Below are 22,821 nucleotides of genomic sequence, written 5' to 3' on the forward strand. Positions count from 1 at the left end.
GTTAAAATGATATCTTATACGCTGTAGACTTTTGGAAAAATCACTTTACAGCATTTAAATCGGAGGCTCGATGTTACACGCTTATTTTAGTTAGGCATTAGGCAAGTGTGAATCTTGGGGTTTGACTCGTAAAAAGCGGACTGAATTTGGTTGCCATAGATTCAAGTTCTACTTCGATTCCTTACATTTTCTATACGGAGTGTACGCTGAAAAATTATTTTAATATGGAAGTAAATAAAATAAGACAAGGAGTGATTTCCGAATAATTATCACAACTTGTCACTTTGGTAGAATCGCTGATAGTCGTATCAAACTAAGTTCTTGCCGCCATTGCCGACTTTTGTTTTTTTTCGACTGTCATATGTTAATTGAGCAGCGGTGTTGACAAGTTTGAAATGTACAAATTCAAAATTTACAGTATTTTATAGCCTCAAGTTTCTTGATTAAGGAATGATCATTTTGGTTCACCAACTTTTCTTATTGGTATTATATTTTCTAAGTAAAGTAAATTCTCCACCTGGGGGGGAAGGAAGCGACCAAGAAGTGTCCAATCAACAAGAAAACGCACAAGAAACAGAATAAGAAGTTGAAAGTTAAGTGTGAAGTAAAAAGAATATTCTCCGATATGATTCTTTTATTCCACAGTTTATTTATAATGGGACGAATAGTATATCACGTTATATGTGATAAATTATTTGGCAATAGATATTATATAAATAATATTTATGTACAGCTTGAACCTCGCGATTATACACACAAAAGTTATTTGCTTGCTAAACGCTACGTGAAAGATTTGAAAGCTTTAGGCTTGCCAAAGACTGGTGATTTGGTGTGTAAATTTGACGAAAACTCTGGCTTGAAGTTCTTTCCTCCTGTGTATGCCCAAAGGTATAACGCTATCAAGGAAGTAATGACGAGTGAAATTTGGCGAGGAAAATTGAAAAAAGTAAGTATATCATATATTAATAATTGGACGATTTTGCAACCTTTGGATTGTTTTAATAAATAAACTGCATTAAAACACAATGGAGTTACCGTCTACGTTTTTATTTATACACTATTTACACGTTGGTCACTTTTCCTTTATATTTATGTCAATAAAATTACTGTAACTCTCTTCGAGAATTATAATGCATATCATTAATAATTTCTGGTTCAAAATTTTTATTGTTTACTTATTTCTAGTCTGAAAATATCATTCAAGATACTAAAGATACACTAAGTTCCAACCATACGAGTATCCCGCTCCAATTATCTAGAGAAAAATGCTTAATTTTACTTTCATTTCGACTAATTCGCATCAAAAGTAAAAGTTGTTTGGGATTTTGGAAGGCATCGATAATATTATGGGCAGTATTGTGATATATTTCCTTCTCGATAATGTGCTTGCCCTGTAACAGCCAAGTAATTGGTATTTACAAACAGTTGTCTACATTGCTAAAAGAGCTAATGGCAAATAATATTAAATAAAATGTAAATATATAACCTTCATCTGTTGATATTCTGGAGAATGATCACATGACGATAGAACCCTTAGATGAAAGGGCTTGAAGTGGGAATGTCCATTTATATTGTAGTGCTATGGCATGTAAATTTGGCCTCTGTAAATTAATAATCCCAGATTTGTATAGTTATGGGTATTTTATTTCATTTGTATGTGAATTGGCTTAATATATGGAAATACTATTAAGGCTTAAATAATTTTAATTGTTCGAAAGCACCAAATGCTGAGTCAAGTGGTGTGTTTTTGCCAATAGTTCAAAGAAAGAAATGAAAAGGCAATTTAACGATGGCATATTATTTTTTGTAGCATTATTTTAGACAAAGGCATTTTATGTTGTGTCAAAAGGTAATATAATCTTTGTGCTTTCAATATTTTATTATTATCATCCTGATGATTGCACAAAAGATGCTCTTATGCCCAAAATACATTAAAACTCATCGATTTGGTTTTGCAGTTAGGCAGCGGTCTAAGCTAATAGTTCCAAATTTGTTTTCTATAATTTAATTACGAGTAATTGCATTTGAAATTAAATTTTTAATATTTACCCAAAGAAATCCTACATCCTGCTTCGACATGGGATTTAAATGTTATATCGGTAATTTACTGGTAGAGCGTGTTAAATTTATTGAATTCACAGGTACTGGATGCAGGCTGTGGAGAGCTGAATTTTTTTCCATTCTTGAAAAATACACCAGGAATTGAAGAAGTGTTAGCCCTTGATATAGATTCTGAACTACTTGAGAGTGTATCACATCGGGTTGGCCCTTTACTAGTTGATCATCTTTCAATGCGGTCCACTCCATTCAGTGTTAAGGTGCTAGCTGGAAGTATAGCCAAGCCAGACCCGTGTCTCATGGGGTGTGATGCTGTGATTGCTATAGAACTGTGAGTAAGAAAAGTAATCACCTGAGCATATTGTTTTGAATTAACTTGCACACTGAAGTTGATTTAAAATTTCTTTCCTTTAGAAGATTTAAGATCAGCAACTAATGCTATTATTAGGAGAGTTGTATATCAAGATTAGCTTGAATGACTGTCTGTTATCAATGGTGTTGATTTAGCATAATGTTAATGTTCAATTTGGCTAAAATTTCTCTCATTTGTCCCTCTACGAGGCTTACTTATTTTAATGTGACTCATAATTGTAGGTCTGTAAAGTTTACAAATTAGTTGGTCAATTTCTCCAGCAATTTTATTTTTTACTTGCAAATATCATACCTCATTCTTAAGAGAATTGGTAGAATTGTGTATTACAAGAGTCATAAAAAATGCTTACGGATAACACCAAGTGAACATGCTATAAGTCGCTATTCACATATAAATAGCAATATATTTTTATATGGCTATTTATAAGCGTTGATAATATATTTTCCTTGTGGAGTAGAGGCAAGTACTATCTTGACTGTGTCTGAATGGATTGAATTCTTAACATGAGTACATTTGATTTGCTATGGAAAATAAGAGAGGATCATCCTGCCTTTATGGACTTACGTGCATCAGTCATGATAGAGTGTTTTTTAAAAATATGTGGAAAGCCACTTATAAATGAAAGAATTTGACAGGGTAAAAATCAGTCACCTTGACCAGCATTCAAACTCGCATCCCTTGAAATCTGGCCAAATGCTTTAGCCAGTCAAGCTGTCAAGCCATTCTGTTGCAATGTGAATTTCTTGGGGCTTTAGTAGCAAGATGTTGTGGTGAATCCTGGTCGACGTGAATGATTTTTAATCAATGAAATTCCTGCATATTACTGCCAGATGAGTAGCTGCATTGAAGTAACTGTCATGGCATTTCCCTCTGTTGTTTGATTTTGTTAAAGTTAAATACCAACCTGGTCAAAATGAATGATTTTTACACTTTTAAATTGTTGCATTGTAATGTCCATCAGTGGATGACTCCATCAAAAGTTACTGTCATTGCAACTTCCAGTTTATTTGAATTTTTGAAACACCTGTGTGTTAAAAATTTGGCCTTAACCTTGTGGTATGTGGTAAAATGTGCGTGACTCTTATTACTTTGTGACATTTTATGTATGGTCATTCATCACAACATTTGTTCCTTTAAAGCCTAGAAATTCACATGTAAGATGATTTGTGATAGATTAACTGTATAAAGCTGTAAGCCATATATCGAAGGATCCAGATTTGAATCCTGGTCAAGGTGAATTATTGTTACTCTGCAAAATTCTTGTTCATCTGTATTAATCAAAGTACTATATCATCAAAGTTTTATCAGTATACTCTTCAACAGAATGCACCAATTATTGTGACCTCCAGGAGAAAATCACATCAAAGAATCTTGTTAGACTTAGTATTCTCACTTTTTCTGGTGCCTATTGAAAACATCTTACACTTAAAGTGAGCAAGTGCTTAATAGTCTGCGTGGAGGCATAATTAATCAACCCTGTTTTAGAGATGGTTTCTAGATCCAGAAGGGTACATATGCAATCAAAAATATGGTGCTCTTCAACTTTAGTTGCAGCAAATTTTGATTAAAATTTTAATTTTAGAGAAAATAGAATTCTATCATGCCACCTAAATGCCACTATAATATGAGATGGATATGTGCTTCTTAATGTCAAGTATTCCATATAAAAACACTGATCAGGAAAGGTTTCCCAAATGGATGTTCTTTGGAATAGGTCAGAAAAAAGAATTAATTGGTCTGCATAATGAAAACCATGCATATATGCAGATACTGCAACAGTAGCTATGGCATATGCCTTGGCTATTTAAAAAAGGCAAAAAAATAGAGATGCAACTCCATGCAAATTATTTTTAAACAAAGCCCCCAATTTTCACCACATTCATACTTTACAGAATAGGCTGTAGCTCAGTTTTCTGTTGTTTACATCATAAGTAGTAATCAGATAAAATTGAAGAATTTTTTGTCTTTCTGCTTTTCTTCTTTGGAATAAAGATAAAATAGGTTGTGGTAAATTGAATGTTCTTACATGAAACCCCTGTAAAAGTGGAAGAAAAATTACAGCAATTTTAGTAGGTTACTCTTCTTCTAGTTCTTTTATTATGCAATTATGCATGTACACCAGTGGTTGTGGAGGAATTTATGGAATATGTGAAGGTAGTTGGAGATCGAAAGAATTGGGAGGGGTGGTGGCTGTTAGTATGCCTTGAAATTGAGTCATCTGATATGATGATGATGTTGTTAATTTTTATGCTTTGTTATAACTGATATGTAATTCAACTTCATAGTAATCTTTAAATTAAATTCTTATGATGAAGTAAGAAATAAAATGTGTTTGATTGTCCATTTTAATTTTTTTAGGATTGAACATTTATATCCAAATGACTTAGAAGAAGTGCCGTTTACAATATTTGGTTTCATTCATCCATCAGTTGCATTAATAACCACTCCGAATGGTGATTTTAATGTCTTATTTGGTCAAATGCATGGATTTCGTCACCCAGACCATAAGTTTGAATGGAGCAGAGTACAGTTCCAAGATTGGTGAGTTGTTCATCCTTATTACAGTATAGATATTTCAGTTTGAATTGCCAGAAAATATCGATAGTTTTGGATCATGTAAGAGTAGTGTTCATTAGATTTAGTACAAATATATGACATATAACAGAAAATGTGATGAACTACTCCATTAGGTGTAGTATAGAAATTATTATCTAGAGCTGGGGTTGGGAAACTCTTTGGAATGGTGGCCATGTATTCAAGTTCATGCATCATAACAGGTGGAGTAGGAATAATATGGGGAGTATGTGTCCCCACAGAGGAGCAGATAAACATGTTTTTCATTGTATGACATCTCCTTAAGTCCGGTTAAAATGCCCGAAACCCCATAGTTTCCTCACCTCAAATCTAGTTTAATTGACTAGAAAGATGACATGGAGATTCCAATACTACCATGACAGATTTTCATCTACTTTCTCTGTCAAATGTATTGCCATTTTCCATTGTTTTTATGGAAATTCAATAGAATTCTGTTAATGTGTATTTTTTACATTTTATACCACTGGCTTAGGACTGCACATATTTCGCTACATTAATTTTTACTCAACTATAGGGCAATGAACATTGTACAGAGATATCCTGATTATGAAGTGACTTTCAAAGGTATTGGAAAAGGGCCAATAGGTTCTGAACATTTTGGATGCTGCTCACAAATGGCCGTTTTCACCAGGAGAAACATTCAAGATGTTGCTATTGAAAATGGGGAAGTATTAACAAGCAATAATGACAGAATACTGGATTTGGCTGAATCTTTGCAATATCAAGAAAATTACGAAGTCATAGCAGAATATGAGTAAGAGCATGTTTAAATGTGTTAATTATTGTCTTACTTGATTAATAATTTAAATCTTCCATTGAGAATATTCAAAATATGATTGCTATGAGATGATTTCACCTAAAAATGATGATGATCTTTTGATGACATACAACGAATATTGCATGATATCAAAGTGATAATTAGGATTTAGGATGCTTTGCATGCTGGATAGGACAATGCTGATCCTCTGCCAATCAAAGATAATCCCTCTTTTGGCTAGTCATGTGCCTATTTATTATGTTTATGCCGCTTATAGAATATTGACTTAGCTTCATTTCTGTAGCCACCAGAAACATTTCTGGAGAACCACCACTGTTTGCTTCATAATTATAGAAAAATGGACTTTGATGATGTGTTACTCTGGTCACTTTTGTGGTAAATCAAAGAACTATATGAATTATAAAAGCTTTATGCATGTACCAAACACTTTTTGACAACAACAAAATTTACTGGCTTAAAATTTACTTCAGGGGCTTTTGACACGAAACATGCAAAGGGATCGAAAAACCAGGCAAAATGCATATTTAATCAACTTTCGGCGTCCACCAATGAAAAACTTATATGCAGGTTCATATAAATTTCACCATAAATAAAGGCAAATAAATACTTGCTGACAGTCATTGAAGGTGGAATAAATATCTATTTTGAAGAGAAATATGGATGCATTGAACTTAAGATCTGTTCTCATGAATCAGTCCACTAATAGTACCTGTCAAATTCTCCCATTCTCTTCGCCTCAATAGACAGGGATCATTTTTCGCTTGATGCATGAGGTATAAAACAACTATGAAATATAGTGCTGTGAAACCCTAGTTGAATTTCACATCAACATTTTTTTTAAACTTTTTATGAGTGGGTTGGGCATCATAATGTCGTGGTGGCACTCATGCATTGCTGTCTTTTGTATGTTTTTTACTGACAGATTTTTACGCATAATTTTTAATTCATGTTATTAGTACTCAAAAGATTTCTCACTTTAATTGGGTCTTAGTGTACTCATTTTTCCCCAGAATTTACAGCAAGACACAATCATTTTTCGCCAGAATATTTGTGCATATATTAAGGGTCATTAGAAGCAATATTGTAAGTTAGACCATCATTGTTATTTTCAGCATAGGATGTCAATTCAAATATTTGATTTTTAATATTTTGCTCAAATTAATTTGTTGTTGTGGTAATGATTATGAAAGCAATATCAATATATTCCTAGTAGTGGTACTTATTTAAAGAAAAGGCCATGCAATTTGCTTCTAAAGTAGAGGAAGATTTCATGATGATATATGGTTGGACTGAGCAATTTTTCTTATGGCATACCATCACATTTTGTGAAATTTTCAGTGAATCTAATGTCATGTGTAATAATCCATGCAGTGATTGGAAGGTTAGACTGCCATCAATTATCAAAAACCATAAACAACAACCTGTATATAATATGGATAAAATTGGGCTTGTAAACATATACCCAGTAATCAATCCTAAGGTCGGTTTGGTAAGTAATGGTTGAGTTCACCCAGTACCAAGGCCTATACGGCATGTGAAATTCACACATCAGGGTACGGGGGCCAGTTCCTTTCCCTGTGCCAGTAATTGTTTCCCAGGGAGATCTGGTTCCCGAAAAATCATTTAGCTGCAGGTGCCTAGAGAGGCTTGCCTGGGAATTGAACCCAGGCCCTCCAGTCAGTAGTTCAACGCTCTACCCCTGAACTACCACAACCCACAAAAGTGGGCTATTTTTCTATATTCTGCCATCTAAATCTGTGGTATTGAGGATGGAGCAGTATTAAGGCAAAAAGCCGGTTAAAGAACACTTTATGGTGTCCTTTTATGCAAGTTCTGATGGAGGAAAAGAGGCACCTCTGTTTATAAGAAAATTTTTTCTGTGGAGGTGTTTCAAAAACACCAATACAAAGTTGTATGTCATGGTATGCAAATAAGAAGATATGGAACAAGAACATATCTCAGTATTTACGTGGTACATATTACCCAATACAACTTGTCTATCAGATTAAAATTCATGTGCTCATTCCAATAGACTATTACCTTCTGTTTCAGCATCATCCTGAGTATACATTGGATTGTGTGTATTGAAGAAATGAGGTAACAAAATTGGGAGGCAAAAATCAAAATTTTTATACTCGAAAACCTGTAATCAGAAACCATCTAATTTCTGGCCATCCTGATTTTTTTTGAAAAGGCATTAAAATCAGAGTTATCATATTCAATGAAAACCATGCACATGCTATGATGCAGGCTTAAAAATGATCGATTATGATTGCAATAAAACAATAAAAAATTGTATGTATTGAAAATTTTGATTTTTTCAGGGTTTAAAGTTGCAACGAAAATGCTCAGGATTCAGAATAGTTATGTGAACATAAAAGCAATAAATCGCCATATTTAACATAAGTTTGTATGGAATATCTCAATAGAGTACTTCTACTTATAGGTCTTCTTTATGATGGGTGGAATACCCTCCTATGCCTTGAAATGGTGAACTCTTACCAGATGTAGCAGGCTTTTTTTTTTTGACTGGCATGGTGATAAAGAAATATTTTGAATAATGATTCTTTTATTTGAATTATAAATTTTATGTAGCCATGCATCAGCTACAATAATCATCATTAAACCCAAATGATATTGAATTTCAGTATATACTCCCTTAGTTTATCTCCGGTGAATAAAGTCAATCAGTTAAAATAACTAATAAAATTCACTGCAAAATACACAGTGTCAAACTGAAAGCAGTCATGATGGATGACTAAAAAGAAGTAAGTCATTCGGCCAACAGAGGATTACTCATCAAGGTCATCACTCATACAGAATACCAGCAGTATTCCACTAAAATGCTTGATTTGTATGTAGATTTAAATATTTTCTGTGGGGATATATGACTTGAATGATCTCCCTATGCCCATATAGCTAAATAATTATGCCCAATAGTATAATTTGTTTTCAAAATTGGATTTCTCATAGCATAATCATTTAAATACACATATTCACTGAAGAAATGTAAACTTTGCAGAAAAGTGCAATCCCTCTTTTCATAAATACAAATATGCACTATAAAGATTTTGCTTGTGTATATTTTTCTCACCCTTGCTTTTTATTTTGCATTCATTACAGATATCCGGTTTATGTGGACAATCGCTCTGATAAGCAGAAAATGCAGAGTAGTGCCAACTGTTTTATTTCAAATGCAGCAACAAAAGTGACCTTGGAAAGGCAGATTTTTTATGAAAGGTGTGAAGAAAATGGATACTACCCAGATGAGGAGTATGATGAAGATATATACATATATTTAGAAGAAATTTCAAGTGCCCTGCATGAGTGGAATTTAACTGAGGATCAAATAAGGTATGAAATTTAAAATCTTTGAAATGTACAATTTATGCTTGCCCTTACATAATCTACCATTTCTGCTTCTGTATCAGTAAAATCCAAGGTGAATTTTGAGCTTCTCTACTGTACCTCTATTCTGTCCTGTTTCAAACCATCATCTTCACTTTAGGGGCTCTAGCACGCCAGTCATCTTTTTTTCTTCAATTATCCCTCAGTTCACTGTTATATTTGTGTGTTTTTATATATTTTATCTTAGTTATCTTAATAAATTCATTCTTCCAAATAACACTGCTATTTCAAAAGCTGGTTTTTGATGAGTGTCACATTTTCTTCTCTTTGTTATATTTAGTACATCATCATTAATTCTAGCATCCCATCTAAAGATTACCTTCTTACACTTGACAAAGTATTTCTCCCAAAAAATCCCAGTGTCTTCAAATCTGATTCAACATAGCTAATGCCTTTGCCCTGAATGTAGCAAGAGTTCTAATAATTGATTTATACAAATTAAATGTAGCTGGTTTGCTTACAAGTTTTCAAGGGAAAGAGATGCAAGTTGGCATAATAATCTCCGTTTCCTACATTCATTACTTTCTGTATACCATGTTGTGCACTACCTTTATGCTTAATCTCAGAGAGAGATAGTGTAAGTTACTAACTCCTTCATAAACTTTTCGAACTGAATATAGTATTTTGTATTACAGTACTGAATGGTGAGGTCATCCACGAGCAATTAGTTTTATCTTCATTAATATTGAGTGTATTTTTCTTATCTTCATGTTCCAGTTTATTGAATATTTCTAATAGAGTTTGTATTTTAATAGCTATCAAACAATATTATCAGCATATGTGTCAGTTAGTTAGGAATTATAAAAGATACTCTTTCAAATAAATTTCTTCAAAACCTGTGTAAGGCAATTTCAAATATTATAATTGACAGTGCACCTTTGTGGTCCTTTTTTAATTTTGTCAAAGCTGCTGCTATCAATTTTATCAATCAGTACATTGGCCTCGGTGTGAATTAAATTTAGTTTGACCAAATGCATTAGCTTAGTAGTGATTCCAAAGCTCTTTAGTTCATATACCAATAAAAATAAAATGCACATGCACATGTTTGCTGTGAAATATGTGCTTACTTAAATTTTTAATAACATTTGTAGAGAGTAACTTATGTGTTCTAATGAACTCTAAAGCTGTACAGGAGGGAGCAATGATATTTCCTCCTGGTAGGGTCATCCATGCCAGTTAAGTTAAATTGTAGGTGCCAGATGAAGGGTAGTCCATACAGCTTCTGTTCCTCAGTGACGTGGCCGCCCTGGATGGGGTCGGATGCCTTTCCAGCTGGCTCAATGAGAAACAGATGCTGCAGAGACTATCTTTTGTCTGGCTCATTCCATTTGAACTATCTAGTATGATTTACCCTGCGAGGAGCCGTTATCATTGCTCCTACCACCACAACTCTAGGGGTTATCAAAATGCATAAGCCCTTCCGCAAGGTCAAGGTTGTAGTCCATGAAGAGGGAGTTAATTTGTAAATCTATCAATCCATAAAAACACCCTTTATTACACACCACTATTCATATAATAAGCACCATTATGGCGTATGCATGAAAATATGTAACCAAAGGAATACAACTGACTGATGAGGAAAAGGATATCAGGTTTGGAAGTTTCTGTGATATATCTCAGCCATTGCAATTGATATAAATCAGTATCATTCCTGGTAATCAACTTCTTGCTGGTTTTTGTGGTTGTTGCAGATATTTTTCATTCTATTTCCAATGAGAACATTGGTATATTATGTCCAGAATAATCAATAACATAAAATCTACATATCAAGTCCATTCTCTGAATTTTTCAAGATTGTGCTGACGTCTACTCCAGATCATTCATTCTTTTCCTGTCTTATTTATTCCTACATGTATCTCATTATTTTCCTATCTTACACATCCTTTTCCTATCATATTTACTACAGATATTTTGAAACATGGCCTTATTATTACCAGAATATTGAAAATGTAATAAACTTGAATTTACTAACTGTCTTAATGGGCCAATATTTTACCTCTTTATCTGGTACTTGAGTCCATAGTTTGATCTCTCTTTCAGAGAACTGTTAAAGGAATCTGGGTGGGTAGTGGAAAACCACAAGGAAAAACTTGCGGTTAACTATTCTTTATATGAAGATCAAGATAGGAATTCCTCTTTTGGTGAAGAAGAGGAAATAGATGAAAAAGAACACAGCACTTCGGAAAAAGTTGAAGTGGATTTTGAATGGGATTGCAATGACAAAGAAGAGGTTTGTATTTTTTAATTTTTTCCAGCAAAGGCATCTCAGTTGTTTAACATTAAATATTACTTTAATGTCAGAGACTTGAATATTTAAGGCATAATTTAAAAATGCCAGAGTTTTAGTGAAGCACATTCTTAATTATATGACATATTGTTAATTTTTAAATTAAACTTATGCTGGACTATATGGTAAGAATTATTTGCAAAGTGAACGTTGCAAGTAGTAGTACATTTGGTTATGGTTTAGACATATGCAATGTTGCGATGTGGAAAACCATTGGAAACTATCTCCAAAGGTTTTGCAAGGTCTCCTCTCTATCATAAACTCTTCGTGTTTAGTAATACCATTTCATTTGAATTTTTACAAGTACTTTATAAAAGTATTTGAATTTTTTCTTCCACACTCTATGATCTAGCATTATTGGGCTGAAGATTTAGATATGGCCTGAGGCATTCATTTCACAGTCCAAGCAGATATCCCAAAAAGAGCAGAAAAGTGAAATATATCACAATATCATTTGCATATAGCTCCAATATATCGAGCATACAAGCAAAAATACACATTTTTTTGGAGCAAACCACGAAATAGTTTTTCAATTTGAAGAATTGTATGCACCACCATTACATTACAAACTTCATTAATCTGCATGTATTGGCTGCTGGACTGCCTGAATAATCCCAGAATCTGTCATATCCAGTTTAAAATTTCTGTTAATCATTTACTGTGCTTACTGACCCATAACATGAATTGTGATTTTTCTGCTTAGTAGGGGATCGAGATGGTGTGGGGGCTAACGTACTGGCTTCCCACCCAGAGGGCCCGGGTTCAAATCATGGCGGTGTTGAATATTTCTCAGAGGTATCTCGATCCCTACTTGAGGTGCTTTGTGGAGGGCACTTTGAGTGAGTACGCCGTCCGTCGGATGGGACGTTAAGCTGTGGACCCCTTGGCCCCTTTCGTAAAGAGTAGGCTAATGCCAACGCCGGGTTTCTCTCCACCCTTCATCCTATCCTATCCTTCCCCTATGGCGCAAATGACCTCAGCTGTCAGTCGCCTCCCCTAAAATACTACTACTACCACTACTCTGCGTAGTATTTACAAAAATATTTGGATCCAATAGAAAATGATCCAAATGTTAATTTGAACACTTAATATGAAGAAAATGGATTCTTTCAATAAAAAATTAACTGCTACATCAATGTTTATTCATTATAGAATCTTAGAAAATCGTCATAACTCTTCCTAAATCATTCCTGTAGCTTTTTTCACTGGGGGTGTCACTTTTCTCATTCACAATGTCATCTTTACTTCCGCTTAGTGCATTACTAATTCCTTTTAAATATGTTATTTTAGTCTCACTTTTACCATTCTGCCAGGACCTTTACAACAAATCGCCAACACTAGAAATTGATGGCTGTTTCATTCTTCCTGTTGGTGTGACATCATGAGTTGTTGCCTTATAACCTTTCTTTTGTATTTAAGTCACAGTTTTTGTGCTATTGTAGTTCTGGTACACATATACAGACCATTCTCTTCATGAATCTCTGGCATCATTATGTTGTTCCAGAAAAATTGGTAATTGGCATACCTAGCGCTAATTTCCTCTCTTCACTCAAAATCATTTTTGTTGAAAAAGTAATCCCGTTCCTCCTGTGATTCATAATCCAGTTCTTAACATTTTCCGCAAGCTTTGGCCATGTAGGAGCATATGAAAAAAAGTTGGATTTTAGTCTTATTTGCATTTTTAAAATCCATCTTCTGCTTTCTTTATTCTCATATTTTCATACCATTTTCTCAGTTAGAGTTAGGCTAAAATGCCTCTCAGCAGCCATGTTTCCATGTTCTGAAGCGTAACTCATGACTTCATGTTGAAATGCAATACCGTATGACTATCATCTCTCATTAGATTCCATGTGATTATTTCAATTTAAACTTTTTATGCAAGAGATTATTGTTTTAATAGTATTGAAATTAGTAGTATTGAAGCAGTCGGGTATCGCTTCTTCTTCCACAAATCAGGTCTTCGTCTCCTCATTCGGCACAAAGGGTAGTCTGAACCTTGATGTAATGATGTTGACTTGGACCTTCACAGACCTAGTGAATGTATTCAATTCCACACTTGTCGAAAAGAAAGCGATCATCATGGCTTTGAATTTTGATTGATCATTTTTCTTTTTTTTTCCGTAGTGTGTTGGGCTCTTTCAATGCATCGATTGGTGATTTTTTTTGGGATCATAGGTAAAAAACTATGATTCATTGCAGGTAATCACTTGGTCTAACGATCCTGGATCATTATCAATGTTGTTATAAAGGTCTGCACGTATGTTCATTCTTGAATGCTTTTGCTCTGGAGTGAGAAGTTTTGGCTCCATTATTGAGCAAATTTTGCATATGTTGAATGATTAATGTAAACTCGGATGGCACTTCCTCGGTGTATTCCTGAGATTTCAGCAAGAGCATGGACACTCAGATGACAATTTTCACAGATCAATTCACCAATTTTCTGGATCTGGTCTTCCATTTTTTCATGTTTAGGGTCATTCAGGGGGCGGATTGTCTTCAGTCATTTTATGTACCTCCTCTAACTTTTTAAGCCACTCAAATATGTGTTTGCTCAATAAACTTCACTTCTGTGCACTTGCTTTCACATGGCTTGAGCTTCTGTTGCAGTTTTCCCCAGTTTCACCATAAACTTGAGATTAACGCTTCGGTCCATCTTAACACTTGATTTGATGTGATGCTAGTGCAATGAAGTGACATACAAGTGTGTCCATCAGGCTCAGGGCGGTGAAACATCAACAGGCACAGGCATTTTCAAACCTACCGTGGTGCATTCACTGTTAGCAAGTAGCAGCTCCAGCTCTGTTATTTAATTGCCTTAACCTTATATGCCACTTGTAGGCTGTGTCCTCCACATTTCATTACCTGGTAGTTTTGCAGAAGGAACTTTGTTGACATTTTTGAGGGTCATTAGAATGCATCATTATTTTATTATCTGTTGGCATTTTTTACTATTTGACATAAATATTCTCACTAAGAATTGAACTTGAAGTTTTCTTAAATTTCGAACATAGCTGGAGCCTATAATAGGTTTACTATCCATAAAAATAATTTTTCCCCTCTGTCTAGCTAATGGGGGTGTAGCCAATAAAGAAATGTTTTGAAGCAAATTATTTAGTGAGAAATTAATAAGATGAAGAGATTTTAAATTGATACCATGTTCATGAAATGATATCCGTGAAGCATAACAATTGATACCTGCCTAGGTGGGTTTTCCTCATTTAACTTAAGTCCATGATTTACCTTGCTATGCCATGTTAAAATACTTTATTTTAATATGCATAATTGGGTTTGAACCTGGGTTCTTTAAACCTGGGTTCTTTACGTGTAACAATAATAATAATTGAGTCATTTTATGTAAAGATTGAACAATATCCAAAGAATTGATGCGAGAGATTTTGAAAAAGCATGACTGTATATAAGTGTATGACTCTCAGAATGACTTCCATCACCAAGCTAATGTGATGACCTTCTCCTCCAACTCTTTGAAATGCACATTATTAAGCTGTATTGTCAGTACCTACTGTCTTTGGTTATAAAGCTTAAGAATAAACTAACCACATCGGAAACTTAAAAAATGTCTAAAACCACTAAAGGTTGTATTGAGATGGTAGATGCATGGGAGTGTGAGTCTATGGTTTAGAATGTGATGATGCAGGTCCAGGTAGCCAGGCAATATTTAATTGGCTATGGAATTTCTCCAATGCGATTACTTGATCAATTGAAAGTCGCTAATATTAATTGGTTATGCAACCCGTTTTACATAAAAATTCGCGCGGGTTGCTTAGCATCTAGGATGTGCTTAGGTGTACCAAACTTGAACGTTGTTGTTTCCAACTCCTGACTCAAGTTTGTCCAAAACCTACGTTGACCATTAGACCACTTCAAATAATAATAATAACCCCAGGGGTCGGGATGGTGCAGTGGCCTGTGGAGGCTTCCCACCGAGAGGGCTTGGGTTCAAAATCCGGAGACAACAAATATTTTTCAGTGGTATCCTGATCCGTACTTGAAGTGCTTTGTGGAGAGCACTTTGAGTGAGTACGACATCCGTCGGATGGGACGTTAAGCTGCAGGTCCCTTGGTACCTTTCGACAAGAGTAGGCTAATGCCAACGCTGGGTTTCTCTCCATCCTTCATCCTTTCCTGTCTATGCCTAATAGCGCGGCCTCAGCTGTCAGTCGCCTCCCCTAAAAACTACTACCAATTAAAGGGAAGCTGTGGCCATTTGGCTAATGAATGACTTAAGAGAAGTGTTGTATGAACTGTAAACTAAGTGGCTATGGTTGAAAATATATAAAAAATATAAATAAAAGTTGGAATAAAGACTTTCAAATTTTTAATCTTCCCAGGCCTTAACAACATCAGGAAAGAAAGTTGCCAGTTGTCCCTTCCAAGTAATATTCCATTGTCTTGAAATTATAGGGTGTACTATAAGATAAGTTTCATATAAGTCAAATCATTTTTTATACAAAAGCTTCACCTGTGTAACATTGCCTTCATTGAAAGAGAAAAATATTTGAATTTTCAGACCCAGGAGAGTCAATGTTAATAGTGACACAAAATATCATTTTGTAAATGAAATGGTAGAGAGTTACTGCCTGCTTGCCTTTTAAGCATAGCCAAGTATCCTTTGATTCTCTTAATAAATTAAACCTAATTATTTCCTAATGCATTTTGCTTTCAAAAATATTTGTATGATTAAATACTACCTTGATTGAACATTCTTGACTCATATGGTACTAAATCCAATTATTTGTTAAATTAATACATTCACTGTTGGGACTATATTTTTTCCTTTTGCCATCTATGGTTTACTAGTGAGTTCCAGCCCAAATTATGACAAAGCTTGGACTAAGTAAGTGTAGTCAGAGGCTTTTTTAGTATCAGAACAAAGAGAAATACTATTTAAGTCCATTTCCCAGTATTCTGTGACACTTTTTGGCAGCTGTGGAGCACACTTACCGGGCAGTTTGATATTGTAAGCCACTGGCAATATCATGACATGTAATCAAAACAATTTCCATTGCGTCTTACTGATTGTAAACAAATCAGTTGGAGCATAATAAGTGTGCCAAATCTGTGATTGTATTGTAGTGTTACAATAGTTGTAATAAGTTTATTTAAGATTAAACCATCATACAGGGTGTCCCAAAAATAAGTAGAATAAATCCAGGAAATAATATTATTTTAGATCAAAGTACAAATGACTAAAATTCTTGAAAATAACACCCTTGTGCATTGACACATATACACTGGGCCTCTGCCAGTTGCAGTACTCTTACTCAAAGGCATCAACTGGAACCTTGTTCAGGCACCTTATCATGGCCTTTTTGACGTTATCCAGCATTCTAAAATGGTTACCTTTCAAGCTCTTTTATTTTTGGGAACAAAAAGAGTCTGGGAGTTTCACGTCAGGGCTGTAGGGTGGCTGGAGTAGCACTGCCAGCTTGTACTTGGCCGTGTACTCGGTCATGAGGAAGAAGGTGTGAGACTGTGCATTGTCATGGTGCAGCCTCCAGTTGGAAAAGATCTCCTTCCTTATGCATTGAACATTTTTTAGCAAAATTTCGAGGACTTCACCATAAAACATTGTTCACTGTCTGTCTCTGAGGCACAAACTCTTGTGTATAACTCCCTTTGAGTTCAAAAAGATGATTACTCATTGCTACTTATTTTTGGAACAGAATCCATAAAAGTAGATTACAGGTTTTTCACTGGCATTGGGGACTACTGGCAAGACAGAATGAATATCCTCCTGGAGGAATGTGCAGTTACTAATCGGCATGGGATATGTCAGGAGCAGAAGCCAATACACCTATTGCATTTGTCCTAAAACCCAGCGTGGGCATGCTAAAATATCTAGAGACCAGTGATCCATAACATAATAAGGAGTGCGTGAGCCTTTGGTTTTAATAGGTGATAAGGTAACTTATAAGCATAAGCAAAATGAACAATTTTCAAGAAGAATAGTGAATATTTCTACAAATCTATATCCTATGAAAGAAATTATACTTTAAAAATGTAACAGTACATATCCACATGATATGTATCCATTGATTGCAGGACAATATGTACAGTATGAAGGTCACATTTGATATAAAATCAATGCTGTGGCATAAAAATTAAAATTTTCATTTGTTTAATTAATTTTTGTTTTTAATTTGCTAGTGTTTCCCCATGGCATGTTTCTTTGTAGATATTTGTGAATTTACTGAAGTTGTGATATATTTTTCAGGATTGGTGCCCTGTTGCTCAAAATCTGTCACCTGAGCCCTCATGTGAGTCTGATTGGAATGAAGATGACACCCAAACAAGAGCCAATGTTGACAGTGGTTATCCTAACTCTTACTCTGCCCAGGATAAAGATTTTGCAAATTCTGTTGACCTTCATGGCTCTAGCTTAGAGGAGGACAGTGAAGATGATATGGAGGAGGATTTGGCTAATGCTTTTGTTCCTGCCGATAGACTTCAGGGTTTACAACCATTGCCGGTGAGTCCTAAAAAATTTTTAGGAAATTTCAGAACTACAATGATCTATGATAGAAAAGATTTAGCTGCCTTCTCGGTATGCATTAGGTACATTATATCCTTTGTTAATCAGACAAGCCCCTCCATTTACTCAATTTATCTAGAATGAAGTGTAAATGTACGGTATCATTGCATTATCTTTTGCAGTTCAGTTAGTAAATATTTTTAATAGACAATTCTTCATTTCAGACTAGGGATAGGAGACAATTTTGTGTTGTTTATTCACTGGTGTTATGAGTGTGAATGAGGATGCATTGTGTTGAAACTCAATCTCAGTTGCAATTAGGACGTATAATTTTACATTTGATATTTCATTCCGTGTCAAAAATCTTCTTGTCACAGAGAAAAACGTGCTATGAAGTCTTAAAAAAAAACTCAATATCATGTACCCAAATTAGTCTTACATATTACCTTTTTCTCAAAATAATATATTGATTCCACTTGCACATGCCTTTATCAATATAAGACTATATTTTACATGAAACCGACATGCATTTAACCAGTTTATAAAAAAAGGTTTTCAATGGATCCTTCTCATTTATATTTTTACCTTGCAAGCTGTTTTTTACAAGCTGTTATGACAGTGACCATAGAAAAGTATCATTGAAACACCATACGAATAAAAGGAAAGGATCTCAGTTTAGGAATTTTTGTGTGCAGAGGTTCATTATTTCAGAGGTCATGAACTGCAAAAATGTATAGTTTTCCACATTTTCTCCTATTCCTATCAAAGAGATGTGTTTTACAACCTCTTATTAGATCTAAATTGACCATAAATGCTAGAAATATAATACTTTATTGGGAGATTTACATGCTGTTTTATGCATGCACTTTGTTCAAGTACAGATGCATGTAATTTAACAATGAAATGATATATGATGTGAATGAGTTCTTTAAATTGAGTTTTTTCTATAATTATTACATTATAATAGTTGCATTATCTTCTCCATTTTTAATTGTTAAATGCAATTGATATGTAATTACCTTGTGCTGAAATGAGTTTTTCCTTCCCATTGCATGAATACAAGAATGAGAATATGAACAATATAAATCACCTCAATGCTGCTCCCATGCATGATCTCTTCTATGAAGTTGAGGGAAATCAAGATGAAAACCAAGATGTTGTTAATAATAACTGTGACAATGAGGGAAACAATGCCGAAGCAGTGTTTGGTGTAGATGATGAAATCGCACATGGTATAAATATAGAGGATGGTTCAGATTCAGAAGCAGAAGTTCCTGATGTACAATCAGAAGATGAATCTGATGGGGAGGTTAGATCAATATTCTTTTCAATATTTTGCATGTCCTCTTTTGAGAGAAATGTACTTACCCGTGTGAAGAGTTGAAAGCCTAAATTTGACTTCAGCAATGGAATAATTTGCTCAGGTGGCCATAGAAAGTGTTGCATTAAAAATGAGGCAAAACATGAGGTTTGATGTTATATTGAATATTTCAAGTCAATTCAGGCATTATATCTCATGAAAGGTCCCCAAAGTTTAATTGGCCATTTTCTCCATTCATAACTAACATCTGAACTCTTTTTCTCCCTTCAATTACGTTCCTACTAACATACATATTCATATACACTTTTATTGCCATCATTTTCCATTTATAATATACACCGTTTACAAGGTGTGACCATGCTTTCATGAGCAAAATGGGATCATTGCTGTATTTCCATGTATCATATGCATCTTGTTTAATAAATTCTTCATATCCTCGCCTCTCTTTCCTACCTGATGTAACACTTATAGTGGATGAAACTTCCCCTTGGCTTACTTCATTTTTTGAGGAACTTTGATTATTATTCTTTTAAATAATGATGTTAAGTGATTTATTCCATTATTTGGATATTTTATTTGAAATACCAAGGAAAAATTATGGGCATTACCTTCTAGCATGGGAAATTTGATCATTTTTAACTTTACATTGAGAAGGTTTGAAGAAATCTATTGGAAATATGATCGCGAAGAATTGCTAACAATATCAGCAAGTTAAACAAAGGTTTGCAAAATTCTGCCCACAAAAATAATTCATTCCTATTTTTGAGGCAAAATAACATTATGAAGTACATCTTCAAATTATTGATGGTCAAATGGGAAGTTAATGCTGCTATATTTGTGAAGATTTTCAACAGTTGAAATGAGCATTGATTCAAATGAGCAACTTTGAAACTTAACATGTTAAAATTAGAACATTATGACATAATGATGGCTCTTATATTTTGTATTCTATTGTATTAACCACATAACTTTTTCAGTGGACAAACACTTTAAGTCTGGAACATAATTACTGTGGAATCTCATTTAACAAGCTCCTCGCGTAATGTGTAATTTGTATAACAAGACTACAATATTTTAATAGTGTCACTAGTGATCACTTATTTTACCAAACTTGTTTCCAAACATTTTATTTATGCAACGTTTAATAATATATTGTGTTTAGTTTTAATAATGCTCCTTAATGCTCAGCCACTAGCAGGCAACCATAATAGAATAAAAATAACCCTAGAATTGAAAAGTAAAAATCATTCAAAAGTGAGAATGAGGTGGGGACATGGCTGATCTAGCCCCCTTTTGTTTCTCTCTCGATTACTTTTTGGTAATAATTAAAAGTTAACAAAACACCCTCGGATCTATGCAATGGTTATGTATTCTCAATGATGTTGAAAGGTTGCTCCTCATATGGATGAATGAAAAGTGATGCCAGGTGATGTGTGAGTGGTTTAAGAAGTTTCAGAGAAGAACCATCATCACCAGGGTTGTGAGGACTGGTGAAGCAGCAACCTCCAACTCAAAGGCAGCTGAGAATTTCATCTTTGACTTCAAAAAGCTCTTGTATTCTGAGGGTTACCTGCTCTAACAGGTTTTCAATTGTGACAAGATGTCTTCTGTTTGTTTTTTTTGTGGACAAAACTTTGAAGCCCTGGCAAAAATAAATTTCTCTCGACAGATTTCCACCAAAAAAGAATTAGGAATGCATCCTAAATGATAAACTAATAATTTTAATTCTTTTTTGTTTTCTACAAATCAAATTAGCATTCCAAGTTGGTTTATTCCAAAATAGAAGAAATGATGGAGATGATTCATGATCCTAAACAATGTATAAATTATTTTCTTTGAACACACCTCCATTATTTATTTTTTTTCAGCATGGAATGCATTGTTATATTTTGTGTTTATTTGTATAGGAAAAATTGTTTTGCTTAACCAGTGTTACACTTAATTCTGAAAGGTTCCATTATGATCATTGTCTGAGGTTCCACTGAGCTTTGAAAAATGCAGAAGCCACCTGTGCAGGGCCAGCAAAGTCCAGTTTACAGAGGAGTAACGTATTTCCATGAGTTTCATGTAGCTTTTAAATTTATATTGCCATATATTTAGGCTTTTTATCCCATTTGATACCTAATTTTCCTTAATGTGTCAGTGAATACTCCCTTTTTAAAAGATATGATTTATCATTGCTGGGCTTGCACTTTTAAACTTTATGCATGAGTGTACAGTATATTTGACCATCAAATTTTAATGTTGAAAGCAAATTATATCAGGGATCATTTATAATTGAACATTCTTACCGTTCAAAAATAATGTCTAGTTTTCTTTCCAGCCAGTGGCTAACAGATCCTGTATTCTACTATATATCTCAGACTTCCATCTACAGTCTCTATATATCATATTTTACATTAATTAAATGGGAAAAATTGTTTCCTTTAATGGGTGTTTCACATTACAAGTAAGATTCTGGGAAAAAATTATGCTTGTTAAGCAAGGTTCCACTGTAAATTGATCATATTTCATGTTAAACGTTTAAATCACAGTTCATTATTTTGTTATTACTATACAGGCTGAGCAAGCTGCATTTGAAGATGAAGAGGAGCTAATGGAACGTCTTCTTCAACAAGTGCAACTTCCTCAAAGGCAATCTGTCCCTCACAGGGAAGTTGATGGTGCCCCAGGCAATTGGGTAACTGACCATCCCCATCCAGCCATTGTGGCTGTCAATGAACAAGATGCAGCAGGAGATGCTTGGCAGAATTTACCCATTGCTGCTCCTGTTGACCCTGATCAGGATGAGGGCTTTGCTGAAGTTTTAGCTGGTCCTGCAATTGCTGTAGCTCCAGTGGATGAAGGTGGTGCTGGAGAACCCAGTCCATTTTGATTGTTTGAATGTGCAATGGCTTTATTTATGAAAAAATAAATACCATACTTATTTATGATTTTTTCCATTGTATACCATCCATGACAAGTGGGTTTATTAGGCCATATGTTTTTTGGCCAGTGCAGCCTTTGATGTAAGAGGGAATTAGGGGAATTATTTTCCATTGATCATGCTGTGATATGTGCATTTATTCCACTAAAGACTGAGGAGATGCATGCATCCCCCTACTGCTAAGCCTGAAAGAATCAATAAATTATTTCGTATCCTCCTAAATTTTAAAGAAGTTACTTCCTAAGTTCCACATCTTTAGATTGGATAAACTATCTTTTACAGTCTACTTGTTGCTAATATATGTCTATCTAAAGAAGGCATGTATTAAAGAAGAGCTTATGAGACAGGATTAGTACAATTTAAAACGATTATGGGTTTGTGTTTGGGAAAATAATTAAAACTTGATGTTAGCATTTTTGTCAAAAGTAGCACATTTCCAATGTTTAGGTCTCAAAATTAGAGTAAATGGTGCTTATTTTGCTTCTGTATTGCTTAATTTATGACAAATTATCATTACATATCAGATATAATTCAGTGTGTACATTTATTTTTACACATTAATTACCTATCTTAAATTTTATT

The 22,821-nt window shown here is 34.3% G+C and overlaps 1 protein-coding gene across 1 annotated transcript; it reads left to right on the forward strand.

Moving 5' to 3' along the window:
• Positions 1 to 391: 391 nt before the first annotated feature.
• Positions 392 to 22,675, forward strand: Hen1 (Hen1 methyltransferase). Its single transcript, XM_071583161.1, has 9 exons — positions 392 to 946; positions 2,142 to 2,389; positions 4,790 to 4,972; positions 5,541 to 5,780; positions 8,928 to 9,158; positions 11,253 to 11,442; positions 17,735 to 17,989; positions 19,056 to 19,301; positions 21,874 to 22,675. Exons 1-9 carry the CDS (start codon positions 626 to 628, stop codon positions 22,186 to 22,188), a joined length of 2,229 nt encoding a protein of 742 aa, XP_071439262.1. The 5' UTR covers positions 392 to 625; the 3' UTR covers positions 22,189 to 22,675.
• The last annotated feature ends 146 nt before the right edge of the window (positions 22,676 to 22,821 follow it).

Source organism: Hetaerina americana, unplaced genomic scaffold (genome assembly GCF_022747635.1).
Source record: "Hetaerina americana unplaced genomic scaffold, ioHetAmer1.1.p SCAF_1, whole genome shotgun sequence".
Taxonomy (NCBI): Eukaryota; Metazoa; Arthropoda; class Insecta; order Odonata; family Calopterygidae; genus Hetaerina; species Hetaerina americana.

Bases quoted from the DNA above. Each gene is read 5' to 3' on its own strand.
- Hen1 (XM_071583161.1), top strand. From the start codon at position 626: ATGATTCTTTTATTCCACAGTTTATTTATAATGGGACGAATAGTATAT. The intron at 947-2,141 runs GTAAGTATATCA...TTGAATTCACAG, and splicing joins GGCGAGGAAAATTGAAAAAA to GTACTGGATGCAGGCTGTGG. The intron at 5,781-8,927 runs GTAAGAGCATGT...CATTCATTACAG, and splicing joins GAAGTCATAGCAGAATATGA to ATATCCGGTTTATGTGGACA.